This window comes from Rhinoraja longicauda, chromosome 25, assembly GCF_053455715.1.
Source record: "Rhinoraja longicauda isolate Sanriku21f chromosome 25, sRhiLon1.1, whole genome shotgun sequence".
NCBI classification, from domain to species: domain Eukaryota; kingdom Metazoa; phylum Chordata; class Chondrichthyes; order Rajiformes; family Arhynchobatidae; genus Rhinoraja; species Rhinoraja longicauda.
Genome location: NC_135977.1, coordinates 7,139,015 through 7,161,302, shown reverse-complemented (window position 1 = coordinate 7,161,302; position 22,288 = coordinate 7,139,015). Strand labels below are relative to the sequence as shown.

The window sequence follows — 22,288 nt, the reverse complement described above, 5'->3', positions numbered from 1 at the left end:
TACATGTTTCGATAAGATCCCCTCTCATCCTTCTAAATTCCAGTGTATACAAGCCAATATATCGATTAAGAGCACTCAGATAATGTCAATGACCGTCAATGGATTATAAGCATACACATCTGATGAACTTTGGACTTCTCTAACAATGTTGGAATTGAGCAGAGCGACAAAGATCAGGATATCTTTCATACCTGCGGTTCAGTCATAGCAAAGCACGACCTGATTTTCCCCTCCAATAATGGCAGAAGCCATTGCTGTTTCTGTGCTTCCGTTCCATATTTCACCAGTATCTCCATATTCCCTGTATCTGGTGCAGAACTGTTAAAGATCTGTGAAACAGAATTTGTTATTAACAAAATTAGCAGACTCGTGTGAATAAAGGTCAGTTCACTGCAACAGGAAAATGAGCGCACTCTTTACTACAAAGATACAAATGAAACAGTAATACCTCTGGTGCCAGCAGAGATCTCCCCATAACCTCACAGAAGAAAGCATATTCCAGATTTTTCAGCCCAGCTCCATATTTAGCCTCAGGATCAGTGTCCAGAGGTAAAAACAAGTTCCAGATACCATTTGCTTTGGCTGCATTCTGATAATGCAAAAGAAAAATCTTTTCACAATTGCTTATTAAACAGTATCAGAAAACTTTAAAAAAAAAACATTTTCATAATCATAATATACTTTATTAGCTAGGTATGTTTCGCAACATACGAGGAAAGTCATTTACCATACAGTCATAACAATAAAAAGCAACAGGACACACAAAATACATTTTAACATGAACATCCACCACAGTGACTCCTCCGCTTTCTTCGCTATGATGGAAGGCGAAAAAAAGTTCAATCTCCCCCTTCTTAGTCCTCCAGCGGTCGGGGACCTCTAACCTTCCGCTGACGGAACGATCGTGTCTCCTGTAGCCAGCGATCGGGCCTTCCTCATCGGGGCGATCAAGCTCCTGCATCGGGGGGAATCTCAGCTCCACCGTGCCGGGCGATCTACCTTGGGTCGGGGCATTTTTGTCAAAATACTGCTTTCTACCTCTTCACACAACCAAAACCCACAAAATTCTCTGATCAACAACTCACATTTGCCATCAAGCCAGAGGTCAGATGACCTGCCTGAGCTGTCTCAGAATGTTGCAGGGGTCAGGGGAGAAGGCAGGAGAATGGGGTTAGGAGGGAGAGATAGATCAGCCATGATTGAATGGCAGAGTAGACTTGATGGGCCGAATGACCTAATTCTGCTCCTGTGACTTATGACCTTAAATCAGGCAGTTTCCAGACATCTTTAAGCCTAAGTCTAATGAAGTCATTAGAGATTTAATCATTCTACACATTTGAATTATTCTGTTCAGTTTAGTTTATTGTTACGTGTACCTAAGTACAGTGAAAAGCTTTTTGTAACGTGGTAACACATGTTGTGTTAGCAGAAACACAATGCATGATTACAATCAATCCATTTACAGTGCATAGATACATGATAAGGGAATAGCGTTTAGTGCAAGGTAAAGCCAGCAAAGTCCGATCAAAGATAGACCGAGGGTCATCAAAGAGGTAGACAGTAGTTCAGCACTGCTATCTGGTTGTGGTAGGACGATTCAGTTGCCTGATAACAGCTGGGAAGAAACCCCGTTCTATTTTTAACATTATCAAAAGTCTCCTATCAATTTCAAACTATCTCTCTGCTGCCTCTCCTACCTCCTTCGTTGCGAATGCTCCTTTCTATCTTGATTTGCATGCTATTTTTAAATGCTATTATACAAGCATCATATGTAGTTATAGGAATGATTGATATTTCGATCTCTTTCCTTCCTCAATATTGGGGGATTTCTACACACCAATGAGCAATTCAATCCACAGTTCATGAACAGCTCCATCAAATGGCATTCCAGCCCGCAACTGAATACCAGTATCTAGGCTGCAGGCATGGTCAGTATCAACCCAGGTACCAATCTATCAGTCTAAAGAAGGGTCTCGACCCGAAACATCACCCATTCCTTCTCTCCAGAGATCCTGCCTGTCCCACTGAGTTACTCCAGCCTTTTGTGCCTATCTACCAATCTACAGAATGGTCTGTGAGGTTGCCTGGGGTGAGGGAATAAGTGGCTGCGAAAAACTGAGCTGGATGTGGGAATGGAAAGGGAATCTGAAATAAATATTGATTTTTCTTTAAGAAATCATTTTTCAAAATGACATCAGATAGCAAACATATCTTACAACGATGCCTCCTTCCAAAAATTCAGAATATCATTTTTAATATCTTTCTGTTCCATATTTTACCAAAAGATACATGCATAATTGCTTCCAGGACTCTTCCTTAAAGCTTGGTTCAGAAACAGTCATACAGCACGGAAAGAGGCTATTTGGCCCAGCTCGTCCATGCTGACCAAGAGGCCCCATTTAAGTTAGTCCCAGTTGCCTACATTTGGCCGACATCTTTCAGGACCAATCTTTTAGAACGTGGATACATTGGCCTGGTATGGCATATCAGAACATTGGCTCTGTTTGGAACTGTACAGTGCAATAATATCAGACAAAGTCAGTGGGTAATTTTAAAGAAAAGATTGACAGATTCTTGTTTAGTAAGGGTGTCAAAGGTTACGGGGAGAATGCCGAAGAATCGGGGTGAGAGGGAAAGATAGATCAGCCATGATTGAATGGCAGAATAGACTTGTTGGGCCGAATGGCCTAATTCTGCTCATATGAGATACAAACTTATGAACAATGCAGTTAAACACACCTTCAATTCCTCTATTCTAGGATTTGGGATCCATCGGCTATCAGATCTATGATAGTCAACAAGTTCCTTCTCAAGGGGATAGACATGTTCATCCATGAAGCCAGTCAGTCTGTGGTACAAGTCTTTCACCCGCGTAGGTAGTCCCTCAGGTGAGATGATCAAATGTCCTTTAGGAACTGACACCAAAGGCCTGCAGTGATTAACATCAAGCAAAGAGGGAGACAAGACTTTTGCTGGCGCTGTCCTCTGTTGGTTCCACGTGGAGTACTTTCTCACTGGAGGACCTGGATTTCCAACAGGAATCGAATCGAAGATTCGGAATCCTTCTCTTACTGCAAACACCCACGCCAGATCAGCCATTTTTGCAGCAAGCTTCCCAACTATTTCACCTTTATCGGAACTCGCCTGCCCTAAATAGAATATTAAGAGAAACATGAGATCATTTCAATATTCAGAAACATGGAACTGCAGATGCTGTAGTAGCTCATCGCGTCAGGACCCTCGGTAGCACAGCGGTAGAGTTGCTGCTTTACAGCGAATGCAGCGCCGGAGACTCAGGTTCGATCCTGACTACGGGTGCTGCACTGTAAGGAGTTTGTACGTTCTCCCCGTGGGTTTTCTCCGAGATCTTCGGTTTCCTCCCACACTCCAAAGACGTACAGGTATGTAGGTTAATTGGCTGGGTAAATGTAAAAATTGTCTCTAGTGTTAATGTACGGGGATCGCTGGGCGGCACGGACTTGGTGGGCCGAAAAGGCCTGTTTCCGGCTGTATATATATGATATGATATGATAAGTGTTCCCACCAGAAGCGCCGCCTATCCGTATCCTCCTGTAATGGTGCCTGACCCACTGAGTTACTCCAGCACTCTGGGTCTTCCATTCAAATATGTATATTGAGCAACCTGTGTAATGGATGTTCGAGGTTCCAGTTTGGAGGCCGCAGATTAGTGCTTGGATGTCCTAAAGGTATAAGAATAAATAATAATAGCAAATATAATGGCCGGCCATTCGGCATGTTTAGTTTAGCTCAGTTTAGAGTTGTGAGCGTGGAAACAGGCCCTTCGGCCCACTCAGTCCACACTGGCCATCGATCAACAATTCACACTAGTGCTATGTTCTCCCACTTCAGCATCCACGAAGGGGAAATTACAGAGGCCAATTAACCTACGAACCTGCAAGCCTTTGGGATGAGGGAGGAAACCCAAGCTCCTGGAGGAAGCCCACACGATCACAGGGAGAATGTGCAAACTCCACACAGACAGCACCCGAGGTTTGGATTGAACCCGGGTCTCTGGCGCTGTGAGGCAGCAACTCTACTGCGATGCCACTGTGCTGCCTCGTGTGCATGAGATCTCACCTAAACTTCTACAGATGCACTATAGAACGTAGTTTGAACGAGATGTATCTCAGCCTGGCGTGGCAACGGCTCTGCTCCTCTCTCCCTCAAGAGAATTTTTCCCAAATAAGTTTGTTTTTCCTGACATCCTTTTTGCTTCCCAGGAGATGAATTGATTTCTACTGCAGATGAATATTTAGTACTGAACTACCTATAAGATCTTAGACACAGGAGCAGGACTAGGCCATTCAGCCCATCGAGTCTACTCCGCCATAAAATCATGGCCGATTATACAATCTAATCGTGACTGAATGGGCCTACAAATGCATGGAACTTCTAGCAGATGTCATTTAAAAAATGATCAGCAGTGGGAATCCTTCCTCTTTCTCCTGCTAGCACTACAGCCAAATGTAGCATCCTTGCCGACAGCATCTAATCTTTAATTGTTATTCTCTGAATGGCTCAATATATTTCTTATATAAATCTTAGTTTTGCAATAACGTTTGAGCCGCTAGTGATGCCTCAGTCATTCGGCACTCTGCATTAACACTGCAATGCCCAACATGCAGAACAAGGTCCTTAGTCCAAACCTTCTGGATCACTAGGAAGTCAATGGAGTACAACTAGAATGCATTCCGTGGCATGGTCCACTCTCTTACCTTGAAGTGACCGCTTATAGACGCCTTGGAGTATAGCCGAGATTCGGAAGAAGGAGAAAGCCAAATAGAAATTCCAGTTCTCAATGGGATTCATCCCCAAGTTGTTGCAATAAAGGGCAAGGTATTCCAAATCAGACGGAATTCCTAATTCCTTTAAATCACACTTACTCATTCCTACGGCAGAATAGAAAGAGTCTGAATTAGCCACCACAATAAATCAATCCTCAATCGCTAACCTGAAGATTATTGCATCAAACCTTTAATAAAAAAATATCAAGAACTGGAGTAAAAAAAACTACATGAAAACCACATTGAACCAGCTTGTTTCAGTGATATCTCTATTTGCTCAGTGCAAAGAAATCATAATCTAAGTGTAGAAAGTCAAGTCAAGTTTATTAGTCACATACACATATACGATGTGCAGTGAAATGAAAGTGGCAATGCCTGCGGAATGTGCAAAAAAAAGAATTACAGTTACAGCATATAAATAAAGTTAATAAAGTTAATATAGAGAAGACAAAATTTAGTCCCTGGAGTTATAAAAGTTAACAGTCCTGATGGCCTGTGGGAAGAAATTCCGTCTCATCCTCTCCGTTTTCACAGCGTGACAGCGGAGGCGTTTGCCTAACCGTAGCATCTGGAACAGTCCGTTGCTGGGGTGGTAGGGGTCCCTCATAATCTTGCTTATAAACTGAAGTGTATCACTTACATACACGTAAAGCAACTTAAAGGAGCATGTTATGTCTTTGGACATGAATGTTTGAGGTTTAACCAAAGCTACCACTGAGCCATTATCTGCTCAGATGAAGCTAGACGTTCCAGCAGAGCAAATAGGGGCGGCACAGTGTCGCAGCGGTAGACTTGCTGTCTGACAGCGGCACAAATCCGGGTTCGATCCTGACTATGGGTACACTTTGTACGGAGTTTGCACATTCGCTCTGTGATCGTGTGGATTTTCTCCAGGTGCTCCGGTTTCCAATGAAGTGCAGGTTTGTAGGTTAATCGGTTTCTGTAAAATTCCCCCTGATGTGTACGATAGAACTAATGTCCGGATGATCTCTGCTCGCTGACGTGCTAAACTAAACCAAATGAATTTGTGCAATGATTTGGCCAGCATTATCTTAGTTTAGAGATAGAGCACAGAATCATGCCCTTCGGCCCACCAAGTCCACACCGACCATCGATCACCCTTTCACACCAGGTCTATGTTAATTCACTTTCGGATCCACTCCCTAACACAAGGGGCAATTATGCAGAGGTCAATTAACCTAAAAACCCAAGTAGGTCAATTAACCTACAAACAGACACAAAGTGCTGGAGTAACTCAGCGGGTCAGGCAGCATCTCTAGATAGAAGGAATGAGTGACCTTTCGGGTCAAGACCCTTTTTCAGAGAAGTTGTGAACCAGCATCTGCAGTTCCTTCCTACACATTTAACCTACAATCCCACACGTCTTTGGGATGTGGGAGGAGACCAGAGCACCCGGAGGAAACCCGTGCGGTCACGGGGAGAACATGAAAACCTCACACGAGGTCAGGATGGAACCCGGGTCTCTGGCGCTGCAAGGCAGCAGTTCCACCAGTTGAACCATTGTACCTCCTTCATCCTCAATAGTGCCAAAAACAGCTTGACGGGACATCTATCTCTTTATTCTTTGGCAGCGAGATTAAGTTATAAAATAAATGCAATTTATTTATTTAATTTTGGTATTAAGGCCCCAGTGATAGAAAACTGTTTAACTCGCGTTACCTCTGATAAGGGGGAAGTCCTCTGGTAGATGATGTGCTATGCAGTTATAGGCAACGTCACAGATGGGATCACCCAGTGTAGACAGCTCCCAGTCCAACACTGCCAGCACCTCAGGCTTGTCAGGGTGGAAAATAAGATTGTCCAGTCTAAATCATAGAGGAAAGGATGGAAAGAAACAGGATGGATGTAGGAGGGAGATGTTTGGTAAAGATGGAGAGGTAACAGGAGGGGCCGGTGGGGTTGGGGGGTGGACAGGAGAGTGATTGTTAAGTCAGAGGAGAGAGAAATTGAGAAAAAAAAGTGTGGTCAATAAAGAGAAAAATATTTGAACTACAATTTCAATTATAAAGTTGCACAATGCCACACAAAGTTATACTTGCAGCACAACAGGGGCAACACGGTGGCACAGCGGTAGAGTTGGTGCCCTACAGCGCTAGGGTCCCGGGTTTGATCCTGACTACGGATGCTCTCTGTACGGATTTTTGTACGTTCTCCCTGTGACCACGTGGGTTTTCTCCAGGTGCTCCGGTTTCCTCCCACACTCCAAAGATGTATAGGTTTAAGTTAATTGGCTTTGGTAAAGATTGTAAATTGTCCCTAATGTGTGGGATAGTGCTAGTGTACGGGGATCGCTAGTCGCCGCAGACCCGTGGGGCCAGGGGCTTGTTTCCACGCTGTATCTCTAAACTAAAGATACTTTTGTATTTCTTAAATACATTGATACCCAAATTACGGGATGCCGTGTCCCATGGTGTAAGTCAGGCCTTCAATGGTCCATGGATTTTGAACCCTAGTCTTAAATATTGCATTAAGCTGGTATCTCTGAAGCTTGTCGATAAATTCATCTCTGATGAGACAATTATCATTAAGTAGGATAGTTATAATACACACCTGAAGTCTCCGTGCACAACCGTGGTCTTTTCCTGCTCTGGGATGCGTAGCGGAAGCCACTTTATGAGTTGTTCCATTGCTGGAATAACATGGGTTTCACTCGCTCGATACCGCTTTGTCCATGTGTGAACCTGCCGCTCAATGTAATTGCCTAAGTAGAAATACAGTAAACCCTCGTTTTAACAGACCCCTTTGCAATGGATTTCAGTTATCGAGGATGGACCTGCCGATACCATCCTCCCGTGGCCTCCCAAACAATGGCTTCCGCGCAACCCTTGCCTCGCAAGAGGCTTGAGCGATCAGGCGATTCGGTTAACCCGGATATTGTTGTGGCTCACGTTGTAGCCCCTGCAGACGGTACTTAGCTCTGCATCTCCGCTCGGTTCCCTCCCCTCTCACCTCCTCCTTCCTTCGCTTTTTCCACTCCCTACTCCACTACTGCCTCCTCCTCCTCCTGTCCACTCAACCTCTCCTTCCCCCCGCCTCCTCCTTCCTCCCCGGAGACACCGACATACTCCACCTTGGAGGGTGTCAACAGCTGCGGGGGTAGTGAGGGGGTAGGAGGGTGAAGAGCAGGGAGCGGGCCCCGCTGTGGCCAGCTGCGTCTTGCTGCTGGCGGCAGACTGAGGGGGGAGCTGACAGCCAGGGGCTGCAGCGTGGGCCGAGGCAGTGGCTGCACAAGAGGGTCGTTGATGGGGAGGAGCTCACTGGTGCAGACCAATGGCATCAGCGTCGAGTTTTTAGGTGAAACGACACAGAGTGCTGGAGTAACTCAGCAGACTGAATCCATCTGAAGATGGATAAGGTCAAAAGTGATAGGAGCAGAATTACGCCATTCGGCCTATCGAGTCTACTCTGCCATTCATGGCTGATCTATCTCTCCCTCCTAACCCCATTCTCCTGCCTTCTCCCCGGAACCCGACCGGTACTAATTGAGAATCTATCTATCTCTGTCTTTAAAATATCCATTGACGGCCTCCACAGCTTTCTGTGGCAAAGAATTTCACAGATTCATCACCCTCTGACTAAAGAAATTCCTCCTCATCACCTTCCTAAAGGAACATCCTTTATTTCTGAGGCTATGACCTCTGGTCCTAGACTCTCCCACTACTGGAAATATTCACTCTACCCAAGCCTTTCACTATTGGGTAAGTTTCAATGAGGTCCCCTCCCCCCCCCCCTCAGCCTTCTAAACTCCAGCGAATACAGGCCCAGTGACGTCAAACGCTCATCATATGTTAAATTAAATCTAACTCAAAACACAACTAGAAGGAGCAAATATACGGTAGGCAATAACTGATCAGAAGGTGGCACAGTGGTGCAGTGATAGAGTTGCTGCCTTACAGCGCCGGAGACCCGGGTTCGATCCCGACAACGGGTGCGGTCTGTATGTAGTTTGTACGTTCTCCGTGTGACCTGCGTGGGTTTTCTCCGAGATCTTTGGTTTCCCTCTCACACTCCAATGACATACAGGTATGTAGATTAATTGACTTGGTGTATGTGTAAATTGTCCCTAGTGTGTGGAGGAGAGTGTTCATTTGTGGGGATCGCTGGTCGGCGCGGACTCGGTGGGTGGAAGGGCCTGTTTCCGCGCTGTATCACTAAACTAAACTAAACGAAAGAAGGTGTCCCGTACCAACTTTTCCATAATCCTCCAGTCCAGCAGCCTGGATATCAACCTTGTGAATCTTGCAGAGGACACGGTTCATGGCAGCGTAGATGTCTCCCCGCTGGCTGGCCGTTAGTCCGGGCAATGTTGGGTTCGTAAATATCCTTCCCGGGCAATATTCCATCAAGTAAAAGGAAGTCCCAACAACACTGGAAAAAATAGGGGAAAAAACACCATTTGTATGGAATGAATGATCGTGTTATACGCTAGTGCAAGTGTGTTTTAAAACACAGCAACGTGTCTGGGCAACAAAGGCTCCAGAATAATACAACCTTCAGATAAATAATCATTAGAAGTAAAGTAGAAGTAAAATTATGGGCATTACAATTACATTTTCAGGTAGGGTTCAACTTATGCTTGAAAACGCATATATAATTAGACTAACATAAATCTGTAAAATATCACATATTCGCTAGTTTATATCCAAAACAGATTATACTCTTCCTTTCCCTCATTGTTCTAAAATCCTTCAATTTGCTTTTTTTCCCTCCTTCATTCTCCAGTTTCTCCCATTTTTCAATCGATTAGGTAGAAAGGGCCGCATTTTAGTTAAAGAAAAACTACATGCGTTTCCTTTGAAGGTTAGGGTTGGGGGTTCATGATTTGGTTGCCCAAAGGAGGAAGATAGTCCTGAACGATGGTCACATTAAGGTGAAAAGGCTATGTGCCTAGATCGCCACATAACCAAGCAGTGGTGCTCTTACTACCCTTTTCTCGAAGCACGGTGAGGAAAAACAAAAGGCTCTTTATGGTATAACGTCACCCAGAAGATCTGATGTTCCATGGGTCATGCAAGCATCCAGTTGTATATATTCTACAGAGACATAAGGAACAACAGATGCTAGTTTACAAAACAAAGTGCTGGAGTAACTCAGGGGCCAGGCAGCATCTCAGGAGGACATGGATATGTGACATTAGGTGGTCAGGACGAGAAGGTTTCTTCCAGAAATGCTGCCTGACCAGATGCTGCTGAGTTACTCCATCACTTAGCTTACATTCTACAGGTTTACTTTAGTATGTAGTATCTGCGTCACCTATCCACGTTCTCCAGAGATACTGCCTGACCCGCTGAGTCTCTCCAGCATTTTGAATAAACCAGCACCTGCAGTTCTTTTTATTATACTTAAAAGATTAAATGGGAGAGCCTGTTTGTAGGTAAAGGGTAATCTGGTGAGTGGGAGGCTTTTAAAAGTGAGATGTGAAGAGTTCAGGGCCAGCTAGAGTAAAGAGAAAAGTTGGCAGGATTAGGGAACCCTGGCTAGCGAGGGACATCGAGTGTCCAGTCAGAGGGAAAAGAGGCAAATGTCAGGTGTAAGCAGCTGCAATCAAATAAATCCATTAAGGAATATGAGGGATGTCGGGGCACAGAGTGAAATCAGGAGGGCAGGAAGCGGACAAGAGAAAGCTCTGGCAGATAAGGTAAACAATCGTAGGAGATTTTATGTACGTTAAGAACAAAAGGTTAACAGGGGAGAGAATAAGGCTGTTTAAGGTCAATGTGGTCATCGGTGTATGGACAGGAGATTGGTGATGTAAAAGAATATGTCTGTAGTCATCGTGGAGAAGGTCATGGAAGATGGGAATTCAGAGGAGAAAATAGAGTCTTGAAAAACATACCCACATTGCAAGGGAGAAGATTCTGGCAATCTTAATTGTGGATAGGAATGGTTTGGCGCATGGATAGGAATGGTTTGGGGCATGGATAGGAATGGTTTGGGGCATGGATAGGAATGGTTTGGATCTATGAATCACAAAAAGTTAGTATGCAGGTGCAGCAAGTGATTAGGAAGGCCAATGGAGTCTTAGCCTTTATTGCCAGGGGGATAGAGTATAAAAGTAGGGAGGTGTTGCTGCAGCTGTATACAGTATTGGTAAGACCGCATTTGGAATACTGTGTGCAGTTTTGGTGTCCATATTTAAGGAGGGATGTACTTGCTCTGGAAGCAGTGCAGAGAAGGTTTACACAGTTAATTCCAGGGATGAGGGGGTTGACATATGAGGAATGGTTAAGTAGGTTGGGACTTTCCTCATTGGAGTTCAGAAGAATGAGAGGCGATCTTATTGAAACGTATAAGATCGTGAGCGGCCTTGATCGGGTGGATGCGCTAAAGATGTTTCCGATGATCGGGGAGACCAGAACTAGGGGGCATAGTCTTAGAATAAGAGGGGGCTCTTTTAAAACTGAGATGAGGAGAAACTTCTTCACTCAGAGGGTGGTTAGTCTGTGGAATTCGCTGCCTCAGGGAGCTGTGGAAGCAGGAACGTTAAATAAATTTAAAACGGAAATAGATTGTTTTTTAATAAACAAGGGAATTAGGGGTTACGGGGAGCGGGCAGGGAAGTGGACATGAGCTATTGTTAGTATAGTAAGACCTGAGTAATCTCCTGGACAAGTTTCGATCGCCTAGCTTGGGGTCGGAGAGGAATTTCCCAGATTTTTTTCACAAATTGGCCTGGGTTTTTATCCGGTTTTTCGCCTCTCCCAGGAGATCACACGGTTCTTTTGGGTGGGAAGAAGGGCGATAGTGGGAAGGGGGTTGGGGTGGGATCAGCCATGATCGTATTGAATGGTGGAGCGGACTCGAGGGGCCGGTTGGCCTACTCCTGCTCCTATTTTCTTGTGTTCTAGTGTTCTTGTATGGATAGGAATAGTTTGGCGCATGGATAGGAATGGTTTGGATCTATGGATAGGAATAGTTTGGGGCAAACACAAGGAAATGGGACAGGTTCAGGTAGGCAGGTTAGTGGGCATAGACAAGTTGGGTTGAAGGCCTTTTTCTGTGTTGTATAACTCTATGACACCCACTTGACCCCCATCTCAGGTTGCATACCTACTCTTTTTTCCAAATATATCACTCTTGTTGGCAATAATGACGTTACTCATGCACTTATTTATACACAACATACATTGGAGCCCATCTTTTGTATGTACCTGGGGTCCTCGCAAATGTCGAGTAGCGTAGGAGTGGGAATTCCCACAGCTCCGAGAGCCTTCATCACCCTGAATAAACAGAGAAATGAAAGTGAAACTTTAAGCCGTTACTTAATCCTCTCAGCAAACTACAAAATAATCTTTAGAATGAATGAATTTTTAGAATAATTAAATGTCCACGACCTCTGCAACTTGTGTAGGAAAGAACTGCAGATGCTGGTTTAAACCAAAGGTAGACACAAAATGCTGGAGTAACTCAACGGGTCAGACAGCACCTCTGGAGAAAAGGAATAGGTGACGTTTCGGGTCGAGACCCTTCTTTAGACCTCTGCAACTTCCCTGTTTTAACCAGTTCTTTCCTCCCCTCCTGGGTGTATGCAATTCAACATGTATGGGAAGCTTTCAATTGCATGCTGGCTTTACTTATTAATCCGTGTTTGCCCATTATTTAGTTTAACTCAGAGATATGGCGCGGAAACAGGCCCTTTGGTCAACCAGGTCCGCGCCGACCACCGATCCCGTACACTAGCACTACCCTACACACTAAGAGCTATTTTACAATTTTACCAAAGCCGTTTAACCTATAAACTTGTACGTCTTTGAATGTGGGAGGAAACTGGAGCACCTGGAGAAAACCCACACGGTTTATGTACAAGCTCCGCACAAACAGCACCCATAGTCAGGATCGATCCCGGGTCTCTGACACTGATGAGGAAAAACTTTTTCAGTCAGAGAGTTGTAAATCTGTGGAATTCTCTGCCTCAGAAGGCAGTGGAGGGCAATTTTCTGAATGCATTCAAGAGAGAGCTAGATAGAGCTCTTAAGGATAGCGGAGTCAGGGGGTATGGGGAGAAGGCAGGAACGGGGTACTGAGTGAGAATGATCAGCCATGATCACATTGAATGGTGGTGCTGGCTTGAATTGTAACACCTATTGTCTATTGTGCCGCCTATTTATTAAGTCCTTGATCAGCATTACCAGCAATCTCATGGTCACCAGCACAAACCTACAGTTATATAAATCCTGCCGGGAACTAAGGGAATACTATTTAGCATCCACCCTTATGAAGAATATGGTGAGCAACTCCCCTGTTTTGATTACTGCTTCCCCCTAACAAAGGGGTTACATCCCATCCTGACCTGGTGACTAACTTACCGCATGTACAGGCATCCTTACTAACAGAACGAGTTTACCAATTTTTTCCTCATCCAGCTCCTCAATCACTTGCTCTTTAACTTTCAGATTGGGAGTAACTACTTTCTTTGTAAAGATAAATGCAAAGTATTCTTTTGGCACCTCTATCATGATATCTGCTTTTTGATACTTGATCAGTTCTTTCCCTCTTGGCACTATAATTTATTACTTATAAGCCAAGGGGAAATTCTTGATTCCCTTTTACGTGAGCTGCCTGTCCACTCTCCTTCGACTTACTTTTCCTCTGATGTTTCTACATTTAGTTCAATTTTCATTTGTGTTATCAATGTGAATTCTGTTTACATTCTTTACTCCTGCTTCATCTTATTAGAGGTAGAGTTGCTGTCTAACAGCGCCAGAGACACGGGTTCGATCAAGTGGTGTCTTGTACATTCTCCCCATAACCACATATGTTTTCCTCGGGTGTTCAGGTTTCCTCCCACACCTCAAAGTCGTACAGGTTTGTAGGTTAATTGGGTAAAGATTGTAAATTGATCCTAAGGTGTTGGGTAGAGCTGGTGTATGGGGCCCGCTGGTCTGCCGAAGGACCTGTATCCGCCCTGTATTTCTAAACTAAAAGGAGTCAAACAAAGTATCTGGAGATACACATGTCTGGATTTTTAAAAAGGAATATGATGAAGCAGGAAAAATGCAGCCTGACTTGCTGAGTTACTCCAGCAGTTGTGTATTTTTTCTTCCTCCGTTTACTCACAACACACCTGTATTCTCTCTCCACTGCATGTGCCGACGGCAGGAGTTTTCCAGGCGGTTTCTTTCTCAGGACCAGCTGGTGGGCGCCAATCTGCACGTGGTACGTAGGATTAGATTGTCCGTGACTGAACTGACGGAGGAGCACTGCATCTGGAACCAGATCAATTGTTTAATGTATTAAACAAGTCATCATCAATAAACTAATTCCCACCATGGCAACACTGGTAACGGACATAACTCCACGGAAAACACAGTAGCCTAGTGCACCCACAGATTACAATAATTCACTAACAGAGTGTAGGGCTGCATGTTTGTTTCCAGTGTCAGCCTGACAGCCTAGCAAAATGTTAGCAGTTCCACTCAATTCACAATACCCGTTTAGTTTAGAGATACAGTGCGGAAACAGGCCCTTCGGCCCACCGAGTCCTCACCGACCAGCGATCCCCGCACACTAACTCAATCCTACACACACTAGGAACAATTTTACCAAGCCAATTTGCCCACAAACCTGCATGCCTGGAGTGTGGGAGGAAACCGGAGCACCCGGAGAAAACCCACGCAGGTCTCGGGGAGAACGTACAGACAGTACAGAACATATAGCACCCGTAGTCAGGATTGAACCCGGGTCTCTGGCGCTGTAAGGCAACAATTCTACCACTGCGCCGCAAAATCTTGTGAACATCTTCTTATTATCTGAGTTAATTATCGTGAAGCCGTCTCAATGTTCTCTCTAAGGCAAGCAAATACTTCCTTGGATAAGGAGATCAGACCAGAAATATAATTGTAGCATATTTAGTTGTACAGATATAGACCCTTTGGCCCAACCTGTCCATAATGACCAAAATGTCTATCCAACCTGGTCCTACTGCATGCATTTGGACTACTTTCCTCTAAACCTTTCCTCGGAAAATTAAGTAGGAGGATTAGTTTAGGTAGAGCAAAGAACTATGAAGGCAGAAAACATTGGTGGGTTTGGCTGCTCAGACAAGTTAAAGATAGTATTAGATTAAAGGAAACATTTTTTTTTACGTTGGGTATCCAGAACAGGGGTTCAAAGTCTGCCATTCACCGAGATGGGAAGTAATTTTTTTCACCTGGAGGACAATAAAATTTAGGAATTCTTCACTCCAGAGCACAGCCGAAAACATTCAAGAGAGAAATCAATCGATTTTTGAATATTAAGAGAATCAAAAGATATGGGGTCAGTGTAAAAGAAAATGACACCAAGACAAAACCAGCGACTATCCTATTAAATGGTGAAGAATTTCTGTTCTCGTGCATTTCTATTTCTGATCTTCCAAGAATCCAACACTGCTGAGATAAGGGTTTCAGGAAGGTGTGCAACATACCTTCTGAACTTAGCCCCAGAGTAGTTTGGAGGTAATTCTTTAGACTGTCTGTCGGAATTTCCATGTCTTTACGAACAGCCCGAGTCCCATGCACAAAGCCACGCAGCGGAAACCCCAGCTTGACCTCCAGCTCCTGGATAGCTGTGGCTCTATCTGCAACCTAGAAATTAAAATCAAAAACCTGTCCCAATCTTAGACCATAAGACACAGGAGCAGAATTAGGCTCTTTGGCCCATTGTGTCTGTTTTGCCATTCAATCATGACTGAACTATCTTTCCCTCTCAACCCATTTCTCCTGCCTCCTCCCTGTAACCTTTGACATCCTTACTAATCAAGAATCTATCATTCTCTGCTTTAAAAATAACCAATGACTTGGCCTCCACAGCCATCTGTGGTGATGAATTTCACAGATTCACCACCCTCTGGCAAAGGAAATTCCTCTTTGTCTCCATTCTAATACTACATTCTTTTATTCAGAGGCTGTGCTCTCCCACTAGTGGAAACATCCTCTCCACATCCACTATATCTAGGGCTTTCATTATTCGGTAGGTTTCGATGAGATTCCACCTCCCCCACCTACCCTCCCACCCCCTCATATTGTTGTTCAGCTGTTGATTCTGTATTTTATAAACTATTTAACATCCATGCTATAATGAACTCTGCAATGGAGCCGAGCAGTAGCCTTATGAGTTAGAGCAACACACAGATGCACCATTCAGACTATAAAGGTCTTCAAACTGATTCCCGGCCAAAGAGGCTGTTGGATTCAGTTCCCTCTGGGCGAGAGTGGACCAGAGTTTCCACTCTGGATATCTATCTGGCGACCTGGAAAAAATATAACTATGGATAGTGTGAGTTGTATTGTGATGCCAGAACCATCATTTGTGATCACCATCTGGTTCATTTACAAAAATTACTCAAGTGGTCTAGGTGCTGGAGATTTGAGAGAGGAGAAAATGCCATCTGATAACGAGGATGAAGAAAAGCTGTAGTTTGGGCAGCAGTGGCACAGCTGGTAGAGCTGTTGCCTCACGGTGCCGGAGACCCAGGTTCGATCCTGACCTCAGGTGCTATCTGTGTGGAGTTTGCACGTTCTCCCTGTGACCCCCATCCCAAAGACGTTCAGGTTTGTTGGGTAATTGGCCTCTGTAAATTGTCCCTAGTGTGTAGGAATGGCAATGACATATAAATAGTGTGAATGGGTGATTGATGGTTGGTGTGGACCTGGTGGGCAGAAAGGCCTGTTTCCATGCTGTGTCTCCAAACTAATATTGGCAGAATCAATGGCACCTGTACAATGCATCTCTCATCATCATTAACCCATTACAGTCTCGGACTCGCTGCAATACCTTAATGGTGTGGATCCCAAGCTGGGCTGCTGCTTTCAGGTTTTGTCCAAGATCATCGAGGAAAATGGACTCTTCAGGGCAGACCTTCAATCGGTCCAAACAGAGTTTGTAAATCTCAGGGTTCGGTTTGGAAACTCCTTCCCGGCACGACTCGACAATCTGCAACATAGAACAATGCAGGTAGACACAAAATGCTGGAGTAACTCAGCGGGTCAGGCAGCATCTCGGGAGAGAAGGAATGGGTGACGTTTCGGGTCGACCCGAAATGTCACCCATTCCTTCTCTCCCGAGATGCTGCCTGACCCGCTGAGTTACTCCAGCATTTTGTGTTTACCTTCGATTTATACCAGCATCTGCAGTTTTTTTCTTATACATAGAACCGTACAGCACAAGAACAGGCCCTTTCGGCTCAGAATGTCTGTGCCGAACATGATGTCAAGACCAACACTTATCTGCCTGGACATGATCCATATCCCTCTATTTCCTGCATATCCATGTGCCTATCGAAAGGTCTCTGGGATGCCACTAACGTATCTGCCTCCACCACCAACTCCAGCAGTGTGTTCCAGGAACTCACCGCCCTCTGTATAAGTAAAACCTTCCCTGCACACTTCCTTTAACTTTGCCCCTCTCACCTTAAAGCTGTGCTCTCTAGTATTTGTTATTTCCACTCTGCGAAAAAGGTTCCGACTGTCTGCCTATGTATTTAAAAAAAGGCCCTCAAGTCCTGGCAACATCCTCGTATATCTTCTCTGCACTCTTTCAAGCTCAAAAACAGCCTTCCCATAGCTAGACAACCAAAACTGAACTTAATACTCCTGAAGTCTGAAGAAGGATCCCGACCCAAAACATCAACCATCCTTTCCCACCCCCCCCCAGCTGCCTGACCCGCTGAGTTACTCCGGTACTTTGCGTTCATCTTTGGCATAAACCTGCATCTGCAGTTCCTTTCTACACAATACTGCAAATGTGGCTTTCATAACGCCTTGTACAACTACAGTATTCTGGGAATTTAAATGCTGGAAATATTTAGAAAAATAAATTCAAATAATCAGCTGCCTGGGCAGCATTAAATCTAATTTTCCTCTATTTAATGTTTTAAGTCAATGACATTTCATCAAAACTTGTTGGAATGGCTCTTTGACCTGAAGCATGTACTCCATAGTTTTATTCCATAGATGCTTCCTGATCAGCAATTAATTTACAATATAATATATCTTTATTGTCATTGTACCCAGGGGTACAACGAGATTGGGAAAATCTTAATATTGATAACTTTGATAACTTGATAACTTTATATTTCAGATTTTAGCACTTGCACATTCTGCCAATCTATGCCTCTCATAATAATTTTACATCCCTCCGTCTGTCTCTCCTCATGAAGAAATTTCAAAGGGCACTGAAGCAAAACGCTTTGACTCTCACTCCAATTTGATTTCTGCATCCATGGCTTATAATTTGTGCATTTGACTCTGCACTACATTAGTCGGAGGTCACATCTCTGAGGAACTGCGCAAATCACTGGAATCAAAGTGAACAATGCATATTTAGTAAAATGCTAAAGACTGTACATTAAAAAAAAGGAAACCTTGATGGATTGCTTAAACATAAAGCGCTGGAGTAACTCAGCAGGTCGGGCAGCATCTCTGGGTCATGGATGGGTGACCTTTCGGGTCGGGACCTTTCGTCAGACACAGAAAAGAAGCAGGACTGAACTTAAAGCAGAGTCCACATGGTGGCAGAGAGCGTTGGCAGCCTCAGCTCGATTTAATAGCTTCTTTGTGCAACACGACAAAGATGCAGAAAGAAAATAAACCTTGCCTGAAGAATTGTACTCACCACATCAAAAAGGTTTTTATCTGAAGGCAAGGCACTCTGGCCTTTGAACCAAAAGTTATTGGTCAGTATAGCAGCTTTCAGTCCCTCTGCCTTGATGCACTGAACTGCCTCTCTCATTGCCACACACATCTGATCACTCATGTGATCTGTCATTTTCAATAAGTAAGATTGGACGGCATTGGGAGTTTGATTCTGTCATTCAACAGAGGGAAATGATGTACAAGTGAAAAATAAAAAGAAACAACACAATTAGGAAAACACACAAGTAAAATAGATCATTTTTAAAAATGTAGACACAAAATGCTGGAGTAACGCAGCAGGGCAGGCAGCATCTCTGGAGAGAAGGAATGGGTTCAGTCTGAAGTGGGGTCTCGACCCGAAAGTCACCCATTCCTTCTCTCCAGAGACGCTGCCTGTCCCGCTGAGTTACTCCAGCATTTTGTGTCTACATTCGATTTAAACATGCATCTACAGTTCTTTCCTACACATATAATTTTAAAATAGAACGGGAGGTCTATGAATGTTCATGGGATATGATCGGCAAAAGATACCATTTAGAAATACTGTGCTTGCTGGAAATCAACTACAGTATTACAGTCAGAGTCATACAACACGAAAAAAGGCCATGATCATATTGCTGGCTCGAAGGGCCTAGTCCTGCACCTATTTCCTATGTTTCTACTTGTTGTCTATAGTTATATATATATATTTTTTATTTTTTTTATTTTTTATTTTTTTTAATTAATTTTATTTAAATTTTAACAAAACACATACATGTTACAGCTCATCGTACCCAATGATACCTACATTATAAATTCGATTATACATTACAAATTCGATTATACATGTATTGTTCTGTATTATCTCCCCACCCACAACCCCCCTCCCCCCCACCCCCCCCCCCACCCCCAGTTAGAAAAAAGAGGAAAAAGGAGAAAAAAGAAAGAAAAAGAAAAAAAAGAAAAAAGAAAGAAGAAAAAAAAAGAAGAAGAAAAAAAAGAAAGAAAGAAAGAAAGAAGGAAACCTGGAGACAAGAAAGAAACATTTCCGGCTAATTTCTTATTAAATTCTTTTTAAGGGTATCAAAACAATCCTGAAATTAAATATTTCCAATTCTTAATCCTAGTTTTAAAGTGAATGGGTTCCAAAGTTTCAAAAAGAAATCATATCTATTTCTCAGATTATAAGTAGCTTTTTCTAATGGGATACAACTACGCATTTCTGCATACCATCTTTCAATTCTTATTTCCTTATGATCTTTCCAAGTGACCGCTACACATTTTTTTGCTATTGCTATTTTGAGAAATCTTTCCTGATATTTATCTAAAATCAATCTTGGTAATATTCCTTTAGTATCTCCCAATAAAAAGTTATATTTTTAATAACAACCACATTAGTGAGAATCAGATTTCTGCTTATTGATTATTTTAAAATCTGAGTGATACTTACAGCCGTCCCTGGATCTTTGCCGCACAATTTTACAAACTCTTCAAATGTCAGTTCTCCCAGCATGCAGCGATCCCACGCAATGCGAATCTCTCCACTTAATATTGTCCGCCATATTGACCCAGCCTGGAGACGATTCTGCTGCTCCCACTCTGAGGAACAGGAAGAATTTTTAAAAAGCTATGGATTATAGAATAGTCGACAGCTGGGAGCTACAAAACATGGAGGTTATAGCCTTCAGAAAGGCTACTGCAACTAAACTGGACCATAGAAACAAAGAACTGCAGGTATTGGTTTAACCCAAAGATAGACACAAAGTGCTGGAGTAACTCAGCGGGTTAGGCAGCTTCTCTGGAGAAAAAGGATAGATGACATGTGAACGTCTATGTCACCTGAAAGGACTTTCGGGGTCCCTGGATGGAGTCGAGGGAGAAGGTATAAGGACAGATGTTGCATCTCCTGCAGGGGTTGCAGGGGAAAGTACCTTAGGAGGCAGTGGTTTGGATAGGAAGGGGTGAGTGAACCAAGGAGTTGCAGAGGGAGCAGTCTCCACGGAAGGCGGAAAGGGGTGGAGATGGGAAGATGGGATTAGTGGTGGGATCAGGTCGGAGGTGACGGAAACATCAGACAATCCTATGTTAGATGCAGAGACTAGTGGAGTGAAAGATGAGGACCAGGGGGGCTCTGTCCTGCTGGAGTGTGGGGGAGTGAGAGCAGAGCTATGGGACACAGAGGAGACAAGTGTGAGGCTCCCATCGATGACAGAAAGGGGAAACCCACTTTCCCTGAAGACTGAGGACATCATGACTGTCCTAGTACGGAAAACCTCATCTTGGGAGCAGATGCAGTGGAGACGGAGGAATTGAGAGTTGGCAAAATGACAAAGTGTCCTCATCTCTGTATTTCCCTCCACTGCCAAACAGTTTAAGTTTCTCAGCTGCCCTGGACAGCTGAGAAAGCAGAAAAACCTGCTTGTGAAAGGTACAAAAGCAGCCATTTATCCTCCCAGTAACTGTGGTCTCTGCAAAGACACGAGCTTGTTGTTTATCAAATATCAAAGGATAAAATAAGTGCAGCCAAATCTCTGTCCTTCCTCTGAAACTGAGAAATGAACTGTGTAAACGTTGGCTGTTCTCGATACATTTGTCCAACTGCTGTTAATCATTTAAAAACTGTCCAAGTGGGAAATCGAAATGTATTCTGAGTTTAACACTTTATATGCTGCACTGTAAGGTAGTTTCATCCAGGTTAGGTACAAATGGGATTAATGTTTAGGGTACTTGATGTCATAAGACATATCTCTGTCATAAGACATATATGACATACATCACGACATATAGCAGAATTAGGCCATTCGGCCTATCAAGTCTGCTCTGCCATTCAATCATGGCTGAGCTATTTTTACCCTCTCCACCCCATTTTCCTTCCTTCTCCCTATACCCTTTGACACCCTTGCTAATCAAGAACTCATCAATCTCAGCTTTTACAAAAACCCCAATGATTTGGCCTCCATCGCTGTCAGTGGCAATGAATTCCACAGATTCACCACCCTCTGTCTAAAGAAATTCTTTCTTGTCTCCATTCTAAAGGAATATCCTTTTATTCTGAGGCTGTGCCCTTTGGTCCCAGATTCTAGCACTACTGGAAACATCCTCTCCACATCCACTGTATCGAGTCCTTGGCCTCCACCGCCGTCTATGGCAATTAATTCCACTGATTCACCACCTTCTGGCGCTGCAGGCTCAATCATCTGGGTTCCAGTTTCCACACTGTATAACTCCCGACTCTATTCCAACTATTTACCATCCTGAATAAAAAGCAAATTGAAATTCTGCAGCCTCACCAGCGGCAATCCTGTACGGAGAAAGCATCAGAACTCCACCCATGTCGAATATCACGGCTTTGTACTGTCGAGGGGCAGAGTGTTTCCATCGCGATGAAGCCCACACGCAGAGGGGTAAATGGCACAGGCGCGTAAACCTCCACGTTTTGGCCGAGCAATACCGTGAGATACGGGACATCCCACAGACTGACATGGTGGTGGCGCCCACCATGCTCCAGCTGGGGAAAGAAAGGGAGATTTCAAGAAGTGTGCTAATTGGAAGCCCAAAGGTGCAGAAATCACAACACTTGAAATACTTGTTTAGTTTATCACTGTCACGTGTACTGAGGTACAGTGAAAAGCTTTATGTCGCGTGCTAACCAATCAGTGGAAAAACTATGCATGATTACAATTGAGCCTCCACACTGTACAGATACAGGATAAAGGGAATAATATTTACTGCAAGATAAAGTCTGATTAGAGATAGTTCAATTTTTAGTTTCAGTTTAGTTGAGACAGCGTGGAAACAGATCCTTTGGCCCACCGAGTCCACATTGACCAACTATCACCCGTACACTAGTTCTACCTTACACAAGCGGGT

At 43.9% G+C, this 22,288-nt stretch overlaps 1 protein-coding gene across 1 annotated transcript in view; it reads right to left on the bottom strand.

Annotated features, from left to right (window-relative positions):
* Window positions 1–22,288, bottom strand: part of acad11 (acyl-CoA dehydrogenase family, member 11) — a 37,101-nt gene that overhangs the window by 11,467 nt on the left and 3,346 nt on the right. Inside the window, exons 2-15 of the mRNA XM_078421446.1 lie at window positions 21,709–21,926; window positions 19,869–20,017; window positions 18,420–18,611; window positions 16,581–16,739; window positions 15,232–15,391; window positions 13,891–14,032; window positions 11,978–12,046; window positions 9,013–9,194; window positions 7,377–7,527; window positions 6,486–6,631; window positions 4,737–4,910; window positions 2,740–3,149; window positions 449–589; window positions 192–329 (exon numbers count right to left, since the gene is read on the bottom strand). Of these exons, the coding sequence (XP_078277572.1) occupies window positions 192–329; window positions 449–589; window positions 2,740–3,149; window positions 4,737–4,910; window positions 6,486–6,631; window positions 7,377–7,527; window positions 9,013–9,194; window positions 11,978–12,046; window positions 13,891–14,032; window positions 15,232–15,391; window positions 16,581–16,739; window positions 18,420–18,611; window positions 19,869–20,017; window positions 21,709–21,919 (2,424 nt within the window). The 5' untranslated portion in view covers window positions 21,920–21,926. The remainder of the gene's footprint in view (window positions 1–191; window positions 330–448; window positions 590–2,739; window positions 3,150–4,736; window positions 4,911–6,485; window positions 6,632–7,376; window positions 7,528–9,012; window positions 9,195–11,977; window positions 12,047–13,890; window positions 14,033–15,231; window positions 15,392–16,580; window positions 16,740–18,419; window positions 18,612–19,868; window positions 20,018–21,708; window positions 21,927–22,288) is intronic.